This window comes from Rhineura floridana, chromosome 18 (assembly GCF_030035675.1).
Source record: "Rhineura floridana isolate rRhiFlo1 chromosome 18, rRhiFlo1.hap2, whole genome shotgun sequence".
NCBI classification, from domain to species: domain Eukaryota; kingdom Metazoa; phylum Chordata; class Lepidosauria; order Squamata; family Rhineuridae; genus Rhineura; species Rhineura floridana.
Window position 1 is genome coordinate 9,719,408 of NC_084497.1, and position 16,454 is coordinate 9,735,861.

General features: G+C 46.5%; 1 protein-coding gene across 8 annotated transcripts in view; it reads left to right on the top strand.

Annotated features, from left to right (window-relative positions):
- Positions 1-14,362, top strand: part of LOC133372652 (semaphorin-4D-like) — a 51,347-nt gene extending 36,985 nt beyond the window's left edge. For 7 of the 8 annotated variants that reach the window (XM_061601550.1, XM_061601551.1, XM_061601552.1 and 4 more), the window contains one exon: positions 13,440-14,362. In XM_061601550.1, the coding sequence (XP_061457534.1) occupies positions 13,440-14,209 (770 nt within the window). In that variant the 3' untranslated portion in view covers positions 14,210-14,362. The remainder of the gene's footprint in view (positions 1-13,439) is intronic. The other variant, XM_061601556.1, reaches the window with a different exon arrangement.
- The last annotated feature ends 2,092 nt before the right edge of the window (positions 14,363-16,454 follow it).

Sequence of the window (16,454 nt, forward strand, 5' to 3'; positions counted from 1 at the left end):
CCTCATTCGTAATATGTCGAGGCAACTGGACTCGCTGTCTTCTGAGGACGAAGGCATCACCAGGTCGACCCAGCGTGAAGCACCTTCCCAAGCCCCGGCTAGGGAGCCCCTCCAGGAGCCTTACCCAATAATTCAGCAGCAATTACTGTCTGACCTCTTCTCTCCCGCTGTGCTGCGTCAACTTAGAGAGGCCATCCTAGGGGATTTACCCACGCAAGGGGGACAGAGAGCCCGAGGGTCCTTTTCCCAACAAGGGAATACACTCGATCGCCCTTCCCTAAGGGGGCAGTTAGAGCAACAGGAGCCAGATATAGCCCACTCTCCTGGTCCCTGTTCTGCTGCTAAAGGGCAAGACAGACGGAGGGAACTTACAGTTAATGAAAGTCACTCTGATGATGGGGGAGATGACGTTTTGGATGAAGGGGATGGGGAATGGAGTGATGGATCCGAGCTGGAGGACTTTGGCTCTGCTAGACTTTTTCTGGAGGTCTGTTTCCCGCCTCTGTTTCACAAAGTGTTGACTGCTTTAGACCTGAACTTAACACAGCAGCAACAGCAACAGGAGCCAGTATCTAAAAGCGCTTTGGTCTTGCCTGTCCCAAGACTGTCCACCAGGTGCATTCCTTTCCCTGCTTCTTTTAAGTCAGTAATGAAGTTGGAGTGGGACTCTCCACTTCTATGTAAGAAGGGTACTAACTATGCTAACAGATTTTATATTCTAGAACCTGAGATCATGGAACAGCTGCGAATCCCGGCAGTGGACGGTCCAGTCTCTGCTTTACTGTCCAGGGCTTTCCTCCCTCGGGATGGGGATGCTCAGATGAGAGATCCCAATGAGCGAAAGATGGAGGTAGCCCTAAAAAAGACTCATGAGGCGGCTGCCCTTTCAGTAAGGGCTTCAGTTTCGGCCTCAGTATTTGCCAGAGCAGCACTCCTTTGGGTAGAGGACCTTCTAGACGATATGTCCCTAGATCCCGTGCGAATGAGAAAATCTTTATTGAAAGTTTCTAGATCACTTACCTTTATAGCGGATGCAACTATGGACGCTTCCCAATTTTCGTGTAGAGCTATAGCGGATGCAGTGGTTGCTCGCAGACACCTTTGGCTTAATCATTGGGATATAGATGCCCCTTCTAGGGCTAATCTGGCATCTGTGCCCTTTCTGGGTTCCAAATTATTTGGAGACACTGCATTACAGGACGTCTTAATAAAGTCTAGAGACAAAAAGAAAATTATGCCGGCTCAGAAGAGGGAAGATCACCGTTCCTTCAGACGTCCCTTTCAATCATCCCAGTCCTACCAGTCCTTTCGTGGGAATAGATTTGGGGGCAGGAGTCTTGATTTTCGATCAGGCCGTCCCTCTTGGAACAGACAACGGTTCCAACAGAGAAGCCAGCATCCATTCTCTTACAGGGGATCTTCAAGTCAGACACACCAGGGACGTCAGAACCAACAGTGCTTCCTCTCTCACCCTGTTGCCAGTAGGGGGCAGGCTAAACCAATTCTCCCAACAGTGGCAACAATCTACCCAGGACAAGTGGGTTTTACAAATAGTCATGCAAAAGTACAAAATAGAGTTGAGAGAGTATCCACCAGCCAGGTTCCTTCCTTCTCCCGTTTCCAAGTCTGGAGTGAAACAGCAAGCAGTGTCCAACGAAATTCACCGCCTATTGGCTATTTCGGCCATAGAGGAGGTTCCTTTCACAGAGTCCTTCTCAGGATTTTACTTAGTCTTGTTTTTGGTCTAAAAGAAGGACAGATCCTGGCGCGCTGTACTCGACCTCAAATTTCTCAACCAGTTTGTGGTCACTCGAAAGTTCCGGATGGAGACTCTATCCTCCATAAAAGAGGCACTGCAGCCCCACGGCTTTCTAGCATTGGTGGACCTGAAGGATGCTTACCTGCATATACCTATTTGCCCAACACACAGACGCCTACTACGCTTTTACTACAACGGCAGCCACTTTCAATTCAAAGCCCTACCCTTTGGTCTCGCCTCTGCCTCATGAGTCTTCACCAAAGTCATGGTGACTCTGATAGCCGGCCTTCGTATGCAGGGACTCCACGTATATCCCTACTTGGACGATCTCTTAATCCGGGCCGGCTCTCTTCCCCGAGCTCAAGAAGTTGTCCAGATCACTTTAGCTCATCTGAAGGATCACGGATTTTTGATCAATTCTCAGAAAAGTCATCTCGTCCCATCACAGGTTCTAGTGCATCTGGGAGCACTTTTGGACACAGAGGTCAATCCATGTCCCTTTCTTCGGAACGAATTCAAAAGATCACAAAATTGGCACGCATGGTGATCTGGTCCCATTCAGCCAGTCTCATGACACTTGCGAAACTACTTGGCGTGATGGCTTCGGCCATGGGCATTACTCCCTGGGCTCGACTACACTCACAACCACTTCAATGGATGCTTCTCCGTTTCCAGAAAGAAATCACGCTACGTTCCCACCGTTACGTTCTTCTCTCCCGGCAGACAAAGCAATCTCTTCTGTGGTGGATGGATTCCCACAACCTAACAAAGGGAGTTCCTCTCCAGGAGCCTCCACGATCAGTTATAAACACCGATGCAAGTCTATCAGGATGGGGAGCTCATTACCAGGGGCAGTACGTCCAGGGCTGTTGGACCTTAAAAGAGTCAAAGAGAAGCATCAACTGGTTGGAGCTCAGGGCAGCACACCTAGCCCTGCGCCACTTTGCAAGCAAGCTCGAGTTACCGGACGTCTTGATTCGCACGGACAATACCACGACTCGGGCTCATTTAAAAAAGCAAGAAGGGACCCGGTCGCAAAGCCTGCATGTGGAAGCAGTGACAATGCTATCGTGGGCGGAACACCATGTGACGTCAATCAGGTCAGAGTACATCCAGGGCCATCTGAATGTGACGGTAGATTGGCTGAGCCGCCAGCAGTTGTTTCCTGGGGAATGGTCCCTCAACCGAGCAGTCTTTCTCTATCTTCAATCCCAGTTCGGCAAATTCAAAGTAGACCTGTTTGCTTCTGAGTCGAACCACCAGACTTGTTGCTTCTTTTCCCGCTACCTCAGCCATGGGGCGGAGCAACAGGATTCTCTAACGGTGACTTGGCCAACCGGGCTACACTATGCATTTCCCCCAACTCCGCTGCTCTCCAGAGTATTAAAAAAGATAAGATCAGAAAGGGCTCACATTGTGTTGGTAGCACCGTATTGGCCAAGACGTCCGTGGTTTTCAGACATCATTCAACTGTCTCAGACACCACCCATTCGACTTGTATCACGTCCTGATCTGCTCCATCAAGGTCCTCTTCTCCATCAAGACCCACAATGGCTTCAACTGACCGCCTGGGAATTGAACGCAGCAGTTTGTTAGCATCAGGCATATCCCCAGCAGTTGTGTGTACCATACTGGCATCTAGGAGGCCTTCCACAATTCACAGCTACCAAGGTACCTGGAAGGCGTTCTCAGCATGGTGCTCTAAGTCGAACATTCATCCAGAAAGAGCAGAGGTACCCGAAGTGCTACGCTTTCTGCAAGACGGGCTTCAAATGGGCATATGACCCAATACGTTAAAAAGACAAGCATCAGCCTTATCTTCTGTTTTACAAGTCCAGGGAGCTCCCTCCTTAGCCTCTCACGAACTCGTGAAAAGGTTTCTCCGTGGGGCTATGACTCTTTAGTCCACCAGTGAAACATTGTTTTCCTACGTGGAGCCTGCACACAGTGATCTCTGCATTACAAAAACCACCATTCGAGTCTCTAAGTTCTTCATCATTAAGAATACTTTCGTTCAAAATAATTTTTCTAATTGCTATAACAACAGCGCGCAGGATTTCAGAGTTACAGTCACTCTCTGTCGACAAGCACTTGTGTGTTTTCCATAAGGATAGGGTTGTTCTACGTACTAACCCAGCCTTTGTACCCAAAGTTAACTCTCCTTTCCATTCTCAACAGGACATTATACTACCTTCTTTCTGCCCTAACCCTGCTCACCCTCGAGAGAGGGCGTGGCACTCCCTTGATGTCAGAAGGGCACTAAAATATATATATATAAATAGAACTAGGCCCTTCAGGAGGTCTGACTCCTTGTTCGTTTCCTTCCAGCTGGCCACATTCGGACAAAAAGTGTCTGTGGCGACATTGGCAACGTGGATTAAGGCTTGTATTTCCTTAGCCTACGAAACACTTCATTTAACCTCTCCTTTGCACATCACGGCACGTTCCACCAGATCGGCGGCTACGTCGGCGGCGTTTTCCACAAATGCTCCCATACTAGATATTTGTAGAGCAGCCACCCGTTCCTCTCCTAGCACGTTCACAAGGCACTACAAGATAGAGCTATACGCCTCAGCCGAGGCTTCATTTGGGCGCAGGGTCCTGCAACAGGTCCTGCCTTCGTCTATCCCACCCTAGGTCTGCAGCTTTGTTACGTCCCACTTGGAGACCTCTGTCATCCATGAGAGAAGGAACAGTTTGTTCTTACCGTAAACGATATTTCTTCATGGACGACATGAGGTCTCCAAGGCCCACCCAGTCTAGTATTAAGGGTTGGGACTGCGTCAATGAGTGCCATGAGCTCTGTGTCCATGAGTTCTGTATCCTTAATTCGCACCAGTTTCCATTGTTTGGTTTGTCTAACTAATTCTGGGCATGTTGCCCCCGTTCTGTTAATTCTTCATTTACTCGCTGAGGCTGATGTCAAAGCTAGCCAAGAAAAGAAAACTGAGCCTCAGCAACAGGGGAGGAGCAAATATTCGCTGAAGTGTTTCCTGTCTCTGGGCTGTATGAGGAGCCATGTTACCCACTTGGAGACCTCATGTCATCCATGAAGGAATACCGTTTACGGTAAGAACAGATTGTTCCTTCCCTCTTTCATAATATGATACCTGTCTTCGCTAGGGATGCGGTTCGCTGCCTGTTTCCGATTGGCTTGCATTTCGCTTGCCCATCGTTTGATCCTGATCTGCCCTTGGTTTGCTCCCACTTGCTCTCGCACTTGCCGATTCAAAATGCTGTGCCCTTTTTTGTGTGATTTGATCCGCAGCTTTTCCCTGGTAGCCAAGATTTTGTAGTTATTAACATAGATACTTATGTTGATGAGGGCATTGGATATCGGATCGGCAAGTATTTTTTTTCAAAATTTCCTCCTAGTTTATGTCATTATTTTTCGGTACCTTATGTGAATGATCACAGTGTTCCACATGGTTTTTTGGCAGCAGGAAAAACATTGTGTAATTTTAGGTAGCTTACATGAGTGTATATAATGCAAAAAAAAAATGTCTTCAATGTTAATTGTCAAATAATCTTGCAGTGTTGTTTTTCAAACCGGCGGCCACAATCAGATCAGCAATTTTTTTTTAACTTTGACCCCTATTTTATGTAATTATTTTTAGGTAGCTTACGTGAACAATCACAGTGTTCCACGTGGTTTCTTGGGACATGTTTTTTTGGCAGCGCTTGCACAATTCTTCACCCATCACCATTTCAACGAAACTCATTTACCCTCCATTCCCCTTTTTTTAGTTTCCGCTGTGTGGTTGTGAACTGTCCTTTAATTTACTTTAGCAAAGAAATTCATGTACTATTTTCAGATCTATTATCTATCAATCAATTGTACATCATAACCTGGGGGTTGGGGACCATGATGCCTGTCTGCCTGCATCAGACTGGCCAATATGTGGCGTCTAGAGAACAGCGCCTGTACAAGACTGTCAGTGTCACTGTTTTCCCAGTACTATTGTTGCAGGAAAACCTTCAAAGTACTAGCTGGGTTGTTCGTCATAATCCAGTGGACTTTGATGTTTTAATTGGCTATGTAAATCATGAGGATTAAATTTATATATATATATAGATTTGTCCTGTCTTGAGAACCTGTAAGGGCTACTTTTCTTGTAAGAATTCTATGCATGGTCAGGAACTATGGAGGTCTCAAGGTATTTAGAATATACGTTAAAGGTCTGTATATCACATAAGCTAGTTTATGCAATGGGTTTTTTTAAAAAAAATGTGGAACACTGATCATTCACATAAGCTACCTAAAAATAATTACGTAAAATAGGGGGGAAAGATTGAAAAAAAACAACACTTGTTGATCAGATTGCGGCCACTGGTTTGAGAAACATGACGTTGCAGGATTATTTGACAATTAACATTGAATGAAGACATATATTTTTTGCATTATATACATTTATGTAACTTACCTAAAAAGTATGCAATTTTTTCCCGCTGCCAAAAAACCATGTGGAACACTGTGATCATCATTCGCGTGAGCAAGTTTACACAATGTTTCCACCCCCAAATGAAATGATTGGGGAAAGAAACCTTATATATATAATTTTCTGCATTTCATGTAAGCTACCTAAAAGTTACACAATGTTTTTCCCACCACCAAAAAAACACGTGGAACACTGATCATTCACATAAGCTACTTAAGAATAATTATGTAAAATGGGGGGGGAGTTTGAAAAAACCTTGCCGACCTGTTTGCAGCCATGACCACAAAAATCCCTGCCGATTGCAGCCACAGCTTGCCACAAGATATTGATGCCGGCCTGAAAGGATGTCAAACTAGCGAATTTGGCCAAGAGCCTGTGCCAGGTCTGATTTTACAGATATTCTGCTCCGTCCCTAGTCTTCACCCTGTGATTCTTGGGGTGCCAAATACCATACCCAGTAAAACATTCTTGTACTTGCCAGAATTGCAGAATGCTTCTTAAAAAAGCTTAAGAGTTTTATTTAAATATAAGCAATATATAAATGTTCTAAATAAATAAAATAAAAAAGGCCTGGGAGCAAAAGGCAGCACTTGAATCTGTATGCCTAAGGAGGGCAAGCGAGGAAGCATCAGAACCAGTTTAGACCTCTCTGAGGCTGAGATTTCAAAGGATGGGAGCTGTGGAAACAGAGGTGTCGGGTCAGTCATAGAGCTGGGAAGACAGATGTTAGCAGCCAGCATGAAAAAGCTGCTCTTCAGACCAAGGCTGCTGCTGCTGTTTCTATTATTTTGTTAACTTTCATTGATAGAGAGAAAAAATCCTCCGGGTATGGAAGAGACAGAAATGCCACCCTATTGGGCAGGATGCTGTAGTTTTAAAGGAACCGGCCCATTTAAGCTGAGGAATCCTCCCGCCCAATGGGACTGATCTGAGCTGGGAGTATCTGCCAGGGCTTAACTGAAAGGTGTCGTGCGCAGCCTCCACTTCCCGCTGCTGCCACCACTCACTTCCCTAGCACTGGTCTCCATTTGTGTTGGTGCAATAGAAGCCTCTCGGAGCCTTACTTTGCCTGGCAACAGTAATGTCACAGGGAAGGGGCTGGAGCAATGCACCTCTCCAGCAATGGTGTTGGTTTCTCCATGGTAATGACAACATTGCTGCCCCCCCCCATGGATGCAGGTGCTCTGCGAGCCACCAGGCACTTTGCGATTGCACCTGAAATCTTTCGACATAGTGACCGCAGGCGCATTTTCCTACTTCACCGCTAGTGGTTGCTGTGCCATCCAATTCCCCCTTAGGCAACTCTTAGCCCTTAGTGCATTCAGGATACATTCTATCTACGCTTAAGGCTAAAGGGTTGATTCAAATGCAGTAGTCCAACAGTTCACTAATAGACACAGGTTTGCTGTCAAAATATATATAGGGTGTGGACATAAGAACATAAGAACATAAGAAGAGCCTGCTGGATCAGGCCAGTGGCCCATCTAGTCCAGCATCCTGTTCTCACAGTGGCCAACCAGGTGCCTGGGGGAAGCCCGCAAGCAGGACCCGAGGGCAAGAACACTCTCCCCTCCTGAGGCTTCCGGCAACTGGTTTTCAGAAGCATGCTGCCTCTAACTAGGGTGGCAGAGCACAGCCATCATGGCTAGTAGCCATTGATAGCCCTGTCCTCCATGAATTTGTCTAATCTTCTTTTAAAGCCATCCAAGCTGGTGGCCATTACTGCATCTTGTGGGAGCAAATTCCATAGTTTAACTATGCGCTGAGTAAAGAAGTACTTCCTTTTGTCTGTCCTGAATCTTCCAACATTCAGCTTCTTTGAATGTCCACGAATTCTAGTATTATGAGAGAGGGAGAAGAACTTTTCTGTATCCACTTTCTCAATGCCATGCATAATTTTATACACTTCTATCATGTCTCCTCTGACCCGCCTTTTCTCTAAACTAAAAAGCCCCAAATGCTGCAACCTTTCCTCGTAAGGGAGTCGCTCCATCCCCTTGATCATTCTGGTTGCCCTCTTCTGAACCTTTTCCAACTCTATAATATCCTTTTTGAGATGAGGCGACCAGAACTGTACACAGTATTCCAAATGCGGCCGCACCATAGATTTATACAACGGCATGATGATATCGGCTGTTTTATTTTCAATACCTTTCCTAATTATCGCTAGCATGGAATTTGCCTTTTTCACAGCTGCCGCACACTGGGTCGACATTTTCATCGTGCTGTCCTCTACAACCCCGAGGTCTCTCTTCTGGTCGGTCACCGCCAGTTCAGACCCCATGAGCGTATATGTGAATTTAAGATTTTTTGCTCCAATATGCATAATTTTACACTTGTTTATACTGAATTGCATTTGCCATTTTTCTGCCCATTCGCTCAGTTTGGAGAGGTCTTTTTGGAGCTCTTCGCAATCCCTTTTTGTTTTAACAACCCTGAACAATTTAGTGTCATCAGCAAACTTGGCCACTTCACTGCTCACTCCTAATTCTAGGTCATTAATGAACAAGTTGAAAAGTACAGGTCCCAATACCGATCCTTGAGGGACTCCACTTTCTACAGCCCTCCATTGGGAGAACTGTCCGTTTATTCCTACTCTCTGCTTTCTGCTTCTTAACCAATTTCTTATCCACAAGAGGACCTCTCCTCTTATTCCATGACTGCTAAGCTTCCTCAGAAGCCTTTGGTGAGGTACCTTGTCAAACACTTTTTGAAAGTCTAAGTACACTATGTCCACTGGATCACCTCTATCTATATGCTTGTTGACACTCTCAAAGAATTCTAATAGGTTACTGAGACAGGACTTTCCCTTGCAGAAGCCATGCTGGCTCTGCTTCAGCAAGGCTTGTTCTTCTATGTGCTTAGTTAATCTAGCTTTAATAATACTTTCTACCAGTTTTCCAGGGACAGAAGTTAAGCTAACTGGCCTGTAATTTCCGGGATCCCCTCTGGATCCCTTTTTGAAGATTGGCGTTACATTTGCCACTTTCCAGTCCTCAGGCACGGAGGAGGACCCAAGGGACAAGTTACATATTTTAGTTAGCAGATCAACAATTTCACATTTGAGTTCTTTGAGAACTCTCGGGTGGATGCCATCCGGGCCCGGTGATTTGTCAGTTTTTATATTGTCCATTAAGCCTAGAACTTCCTCTCTCGTTACCACTATTTGTCTCAGTTCCTCAGAATCCCTTCCTGCAAATGTTAGTTCAGGTTCAGGGATCTGCCCTATATCTTCCACTGTGAAGACAGATGCAAAGAATTCATTTAGCTTCTCTGCAATCTCCTGATCGTTCTTTAGTACACCTTTGACTCCCTTATCATCCAAGGGTCCAATTGTCTCCCTAGATGGTCTCCTGCTTTGAATGTATTTATAGAATTTTTTGTTGTTGGTTTTTATGTTCTTAGCAATGTGCTCCTCAAATTCTTTTTTAGCATCCCTTATTGTCTTCTTGCATTTCTTTTGCCAGAGTTTGTGTTCTTTTTTATTTTCTTCATTTGGACAAGACTTCCATTTTTTGAAGGAAGACTTTTTGCCTCTAAGAGCTTCCTTGACTTTGCTCATTAACCATGCTGGCATCTTCTTGGCCCTGGCGGTACCTTTTCTGATCTGCGGTATGCACTCCAGTTGAGCTTCTAATATAGTGTTTTTAAACAACTTCCAAGCATTTTCGAGTGATGTGACCCTCTGGACTTTGTTTTTCAGCTTTCTTTTTACCAATACCCTCATTTTTGTGAAGTTTCCTCTTTTGAAGTCAAATGTGACCGTGTTGGATTTTCTTGGCAATTGGCCAGTTACATGTATGTTTAATTCAATAGCACTGTGGTCACTGCTCCCAATCGGTTCAACAACACTTACATCTCGCACCAGGTCCCGGTCCCCACTGAGGATTAAGTCCAGGGTTGCCGTCCCTCTGGTCGGTTCCATGACCAACTGGTCTAGGGAATAGTCATTTAGAATATCTAGAAACTTTGCTTCTTTGTCATGACTGGAACACATATGCAGCCAGTCTATGTCCGGGTAGTTGAAGTCACCCATTACTACCACATTTCCTAGTTTGGATGCTTCCTCAATTTCATATCTCATCTCAAGGTCTCCCTGAGCATTTTGATCAGGGGGACGATAGATCGTTCCCAGTATTAAGTCCCTCCTGGGGCATGGTATCACCACCCACAACGATTCTGTGGAGGAGTCTGCCTCTTTTGGGGTTTCGAGCTTGCTGGATTCAATGCCTTCTTTCACGTATAGAGCGACTCCGCCACCAATACGTCCTTCCCTGTCCTTCCGATATAGTTTATATCCAGGGATAACCGTATCCCACTGGTTTTCTCCATTCCACCAGGTCTCCGTTATGCTCACTATATCAATGCTCTCCTCTAAGACCAAGCACTCCAGTTCTCCCATCTTGGTTCGCAGGCTCCTAGCATTAGCGTACAGGCACTTGTAAGCAGTGTCTCTCTTCAAGTGTCTTTGGCACTTGTGGTTTGGCCTGTGGTAAGTTTGCTCTTCTGAATTTATATCCTGTGCCCCTGCTCTCACAATGCCTACTTCTAGGCCTACCCCTTTTAAAATTTCATCATTTCTTTGGTCTTTATCCCAGGGGGGAGGTTTATTCCGAACCGGACCTTCCTCAGCTCCTGTCGGGTTTCCCCCCTCAGTCAGTTTAAAAGCTGCTCTGCCACCTTTTTAATTTTAAGTGCCAGCAGTCTGGTTCCATTCTGGTTCAAGTGGAGCCCGTCCCTTTTGTACAGGCCCAGCTTGTCCCAAAATGTTCCCCAGTGCCTAACAAATCTGAGAGCTGCAATACTTTATTCTTATTGTTATTGAAGCCATCCATAGTGAAAGTGAGAAGTACTCTATTGAATAAAGCATTTCAACAACATAAATCCCCTGATGAAAGCCTAGTTATAAGGCTGAAACGCGTTGGGTATTTTAAGAAGAATTTTTTTCTCTTTTAAAGAAAATAAATAAATCTATACAGTTTGGAACTTCCCTCCTTGACATTCTGGGGACATCCCCTCTCTTTTTTCAATACAGGTTTGCTGTCGCCTATTTGGTTAACGGCGTACATTTCCTTTTGAATCTGGTACATAGTGACTTGTGATTTTCCCAGAGGCACTGCGTGAAAGCTTTGTGCTTGGTTTTGTTTAGTTTAAAAAACCCTACTGTTGCTCTGGGACTAATACAAAAAAGGTATAGATTTTTATTGAAAGCGTCATCCCTTCCTGACTCCAAGAAGGGAATTAAAGGCAAGGGCTTGTGTGTTTGCTTTTCCTGTGGGACCTTTTATCTTGGAAGCGTTGTCTTTTGCGTTTAACTTGGGTTAAAATTGGGGAATTCCCCTGGTGCTTGGGAGTGAGTGGCTGCAGAATCAGCATGGTGGTGGCTTGTCGTGAAAATTTTGTGTGCTGCTGCTGCTGCTGAGCGCATCTCACACAAGATGGCAAATATTAAAGAGTAGAAAACACATTAAAATTTCATTAACCCCAAACCACCATGCAACACATTTTAAGCAGGGCTTCCAAAGAGGCAGGGAGGGGAAAACAGCCAAACTCTTTCTCTGAAAGCCACTACACAAAAGGAAAGTGCCTGTAGCATTTGCCTGTAGAGATTAGAAGATAACCTGCACCTTGGCTGTCTCTTCCCAAGTTCATAAAGGCTTTTAAGCCAAACCCTACATGGCATGTAATTGTTAGAACATTATTTATTGCTTAAACTATCAATACCCCATCTTTCAATTCCAAACTGGGACCTTAGCTAGCAAGCATCATAAAATCCTCAAGTGCCAGTAAGCCAGCCATATTTCAAACCACAACAGTACTAAATCAGCAGGACAGCCCAGATGAAATCAACTCAGTTCAGAAAGCATCCTGATGAAATGCCCATCTAAATGTTCTTAGCCTAAACTCACAAAAGAGGTGGATTTTGCCAGCTCACAAAGGGTGAGGAGTTGTATAGTCTGGGCATCACTATCAAGAAGACTCTTTCCCACATTCCTGCCCCTCTGCACCTCAGACAGCGATGGGGCACAGAGCAGGGCCTCTTGTGGCGGTTGCAGTGTGTTGGTTGGCCCTAGTGTAGGTCTATCTGTTATTTCCAGCACAGAAATGCCGCTATAGGAATTTCATTGATGGATGAAGTAGCTGTTTGTTAGTGTGTGTGGGTTGGTTGGTTTGTTAAATTTATATCCCACCTTTCCTCCCAGAAGGAGCCCAGGGCGGCAAACAAAAACACTAAAAGCACTTTTAAAACGTCTTAAAAACAAAAGTCTTTAAAACAAATTAAAGCAAAACATCTTAAAAGTAAGTAGCTATGAGATGAAGAGATTGGTATCTTTGGTTCTCTAACTGTGGCAGAGCTTCTTGCTGCTGAATATACTAGAAGAATCTTAACCAGTGGGGGTTGGTACTCTTTGGGACTGGCGGGGTGGAAGGCAGGGAGTCCACACAGTAGGTGTAGCCAGAGGCAATGACAGGCAGGGCCAGCGAGTTCTAGATTTGTCTTTATCCTCTTCCCTGATAAGTTCTACAAAGGGCAACACTGAGACTGAGGAGGAGGAGGAAACTGACTGGGCTGCTTGTAAGTAGGTAAAAACGCAGGCAGGTGGGGGCTGGATGAGGTTGGTGGGGTGGTGCCTCATTTGCCCAAGGGAACCAGCCTCCTCTAAATCTTACCTTTTATTTTTTGTTGGAAAGCCACGTCCCTACTGAGCCTTCAGGATTTTTGCGTGCTTTGGAAACATGCAGGCTGTGCCTTGTAAAAGCTTGGAAGCTATATGGGCCCTGGGCGGATGAGTGAGCGAGCGAGCGAGCGAATGAATGACCCGTAGCTGGCGAGAAATGGACAAGGAAAGTAAATGCCTGGTTGGCATTGCTTTAGTGGGCGATAGAGAAAGTAGGCGGGATGGGACTTCAGATGCCAGAGTTCCAGGATCTGGCAAATCAAGGGTAATGCGTTTTCCTTCCTGCTAGCAAACGCAGTGACTAGGAGCAGGCAAGACAGCACAAGGAACGGAAGGTTCCATTCAAGGGAGTAGGAAAGGGAGTACAAGAAGTGAGAGAGAGAGCGCTCAGGGGCATAGAGGACTTTGACAAGCATGAGAACTGTAAGTTGAAAGTTGATGCAGAGAGTTGGGGGGAACAAGCACAAAAGCTTTAGGGGAAGGTTGGCATGATCACTGAAATGAGGGAGGAAGGTGAGTGTAGCAGAGGAGTAACCATTCCTGGCTTCTTTGCTTTTTCAGAAAAGAACATCAGGAGGTACCCTGTTGCCCTTGGTAGCAGCCCGCATCTCAGCTGCACCCCACTGTCCAACCTAGCAAAGTCTGTCTGGACATTTAACGGTAGCCACCTGCAAGAAGAAGAGGCGAAATATCTCTTCCATGCTGAAGGGTTGGTCGTGTTTAATGTGACAGCTGATGACATCGGGCTGTATGAGTGCCAGTCTGTTGAAATGGCCAATGGGAGAGAATTCAGCATTTCTGTGTCTGCCTGTCTTCTTTACCCCCAGCAGGAGAGAGATTTCATCATGGCCCCAAAGAGCAATTTGTCAAACCAGATGTGTGCCATCTCAGCAGCAACAAAGAGCCAGTTGTCAGCGTCTCCCCAGATGGTGGACCCAGCAAGATTAGAGCAGCCCCAGGGAGTCCGAGGGCTGTCGTTCACTTTGATGCTTTGGGGCTCCACGTTTGCCCTACTTTTCCTTTCCTTGCTCTCCTGGAATTTTTACAAGGGCCACCTCTCTCTCCCCTGGAAAACCTCTGGCAGCAGGAGGTCAGAAGTGGCAGGCACAGTCGGACAAGCAAGTCTCGACCTGAGTCTAGGGCAAACAGTCTTGACTCAGGAAGGCTTCGCTGCCTGTCCTATTGCCACCTCCACCAGCGAATCAGGCCCACTGGTGAACTCATCCAAAGATGAGTGCGGCGTGAAAGCGAAGCAGAGCACCAGCCTCGCCAAGGGTGGGATGGTGTGTGGCTCTTCCAACTGCCTGGTTATGAATGAAGCCTTGCTTTGAAGTATGACGGTACCGATGGAGGGAGCTCAGCACCATCATGTACACAGGCGTCTTTTAAACAAACAACAGGAGTTGCTAAATGTGTTTGGAGTCTCTTTCTTTGTCACTCCCATTGTCAGAGAGTTTGTGAAAATTAAAATTTTTAGGAAAGTTTCTACCAAGCTGCCTTTCTTTTAATGTTTTGTTTCAGAAATGCATGTTTCATCTGCTATGCTAAAGTGTGGCTGCTTATCACTTCCTCTCCCAGGATTCCTTTCCTTGTGGTTGCTGGTCAGCGCAGCTGTTGAAAACTGGGGAGTTTTGTGTGTGAATCCCAAGGTATTCATCACTCCTTTCTAACGGTGAACGCAGCTGGTGGGTGCCGCTAGGACTGTAGCCCAAACAAAGCAACTGAGAAACAAGAGACAAGTATCAGCATGCTTGAGAGAACCATGAGGTTTGTAGAAATAAACAAAATTTAAAAAAGAAATACCTAAGGTGGGTACCCTCTAAAAAAACACACACACTCCACAACCTGATGAGGACTGACAACTGGGAAAGAGTAGGATGCTTTGCTTGGAGGGGATAACTGCATAGAAACCCCGAACAAGAGAATACTCCTTTCTTTCATGGATGCCATGAGGTCTCCACGTGGGTTATAGTCCCCAATCAGCTCGAGACAGGAACCTGTCATAATTTTTTCTTGGCTCCTCCCCTTCTTACTGAGGTGATGCCAGTTCTGTTCCTGTCTCAGCTCGGGCAACAACCTTTGGCTGTTTTTCTCTCACTTCTGTAGACTATCAGCCTACGGCTCCTCTATTTTCCTTCGTTCTTTTCTATACTTCTTATTATCTTTCTCTTCCTCTTTTCGTACCTATTCTTTCTCTCCTGGCTGAGATATGGAAGCACTGCTGTCTTCTCAGACCGCCAGGACAAAAACCCTTAGAGGAACAGGGCAGCACACAGTGGCTACTGTGGTCGGATCCCTGCAAGGCCATAAAGGGTCAGGGCAGCACTCAGCTCCTGCTGCAGTCAGTTCCCAGCCGCCGTCTGTCCCACAATCCCAGAACAAGAAGGGACACAAAAAATCAGGGCAGCACCCAGCTCCTGCTGCAGTCAGTTCCCTGCAGATATTGGGCATGACGGCAACAGCTCCAGCGGACGCGCAACGTCCGGCCAGGGAGCATAGGCAAGAAGCCTCACGTCAGAGCATGAATTTCGCTGCTACATCGCGGCACAGTTCTAATCGGGGCGGAGGCCTACTGTGCGAAGTGAGCCTTTCACCACCGCCTACTGCCTCTTCCAGCTCCCTAATGATTTTTCCCGCCGAAAAGGCAGCGGCGGCCATCTTGAGTGGCACTCAAGAGACGTGTTCGATAGAGCCTGCAGTCCAGCGCCATCTACTGGAGCAGCCGGATGACAGCAGATCGGAGGATGAGGGAACGACGGAAGCCCATGGGCGGTATGGCCCCCCCGTCTCTCCACCCCAGCTCTCTCCTCAGCCTATGCCAGCTCCTTTAATAACCCCTTCAATGACGCTGGCACAGTTGTTTTTGCCTGACGTAATTCGGCAACTTAAGCAGGCACTATTAGAGGAAGTCCCACCATTTACTATGATACCCCCCAATACTCCACAATGCCCACAGCCTACGGCAGTAGCCGCCCCCCCACCATGTAAGAGACCACGCCAGGTTGCCAGACAGCTTTCCCCTGACCGGACTTTGGTGGCTATGGGTACGGGGTATTATGAGCGGGACCACCAGGATGCCCTATCAGAAATCGGATCTACAGGGTCCATGGATGACGGAGAATGGACCGATGCCTCAGAAACAGAGGCTCAAAACTCGGTCAGACTATTTTTGGAAGTTCATTTTGAACCATTATTAAAAAAGGTGATTGCTTCCCTGGAGCTGACTGCTTCTTCTGAGGAACAACCTACCTCCTCCAGGCCAGCTATGGTACTGCCTACTGTTAAGACCGGCCCTAAGGGCATTCCGTGCCCACCTATGCTGTTGGCTAATATTCAACAGGAGTGGGAGCTACCGCTATACCCCAAAAGAGGGACTAACTGGGCCAATAGACTATATACCTTAGAACCCAGTGTTATGGAACAGTTGCGGGCCCCAGACGTGGATGGGCCTATTACTGCGCTCCTGTCACATTCGATCTTGCCACGGGATGGGGATGCTCATCTCAAAGATCCCATACAGCGCAAGTCAGATCTAGCACTTAAGCGGGTACATGAAGCGACGGCTATGTCCATAAG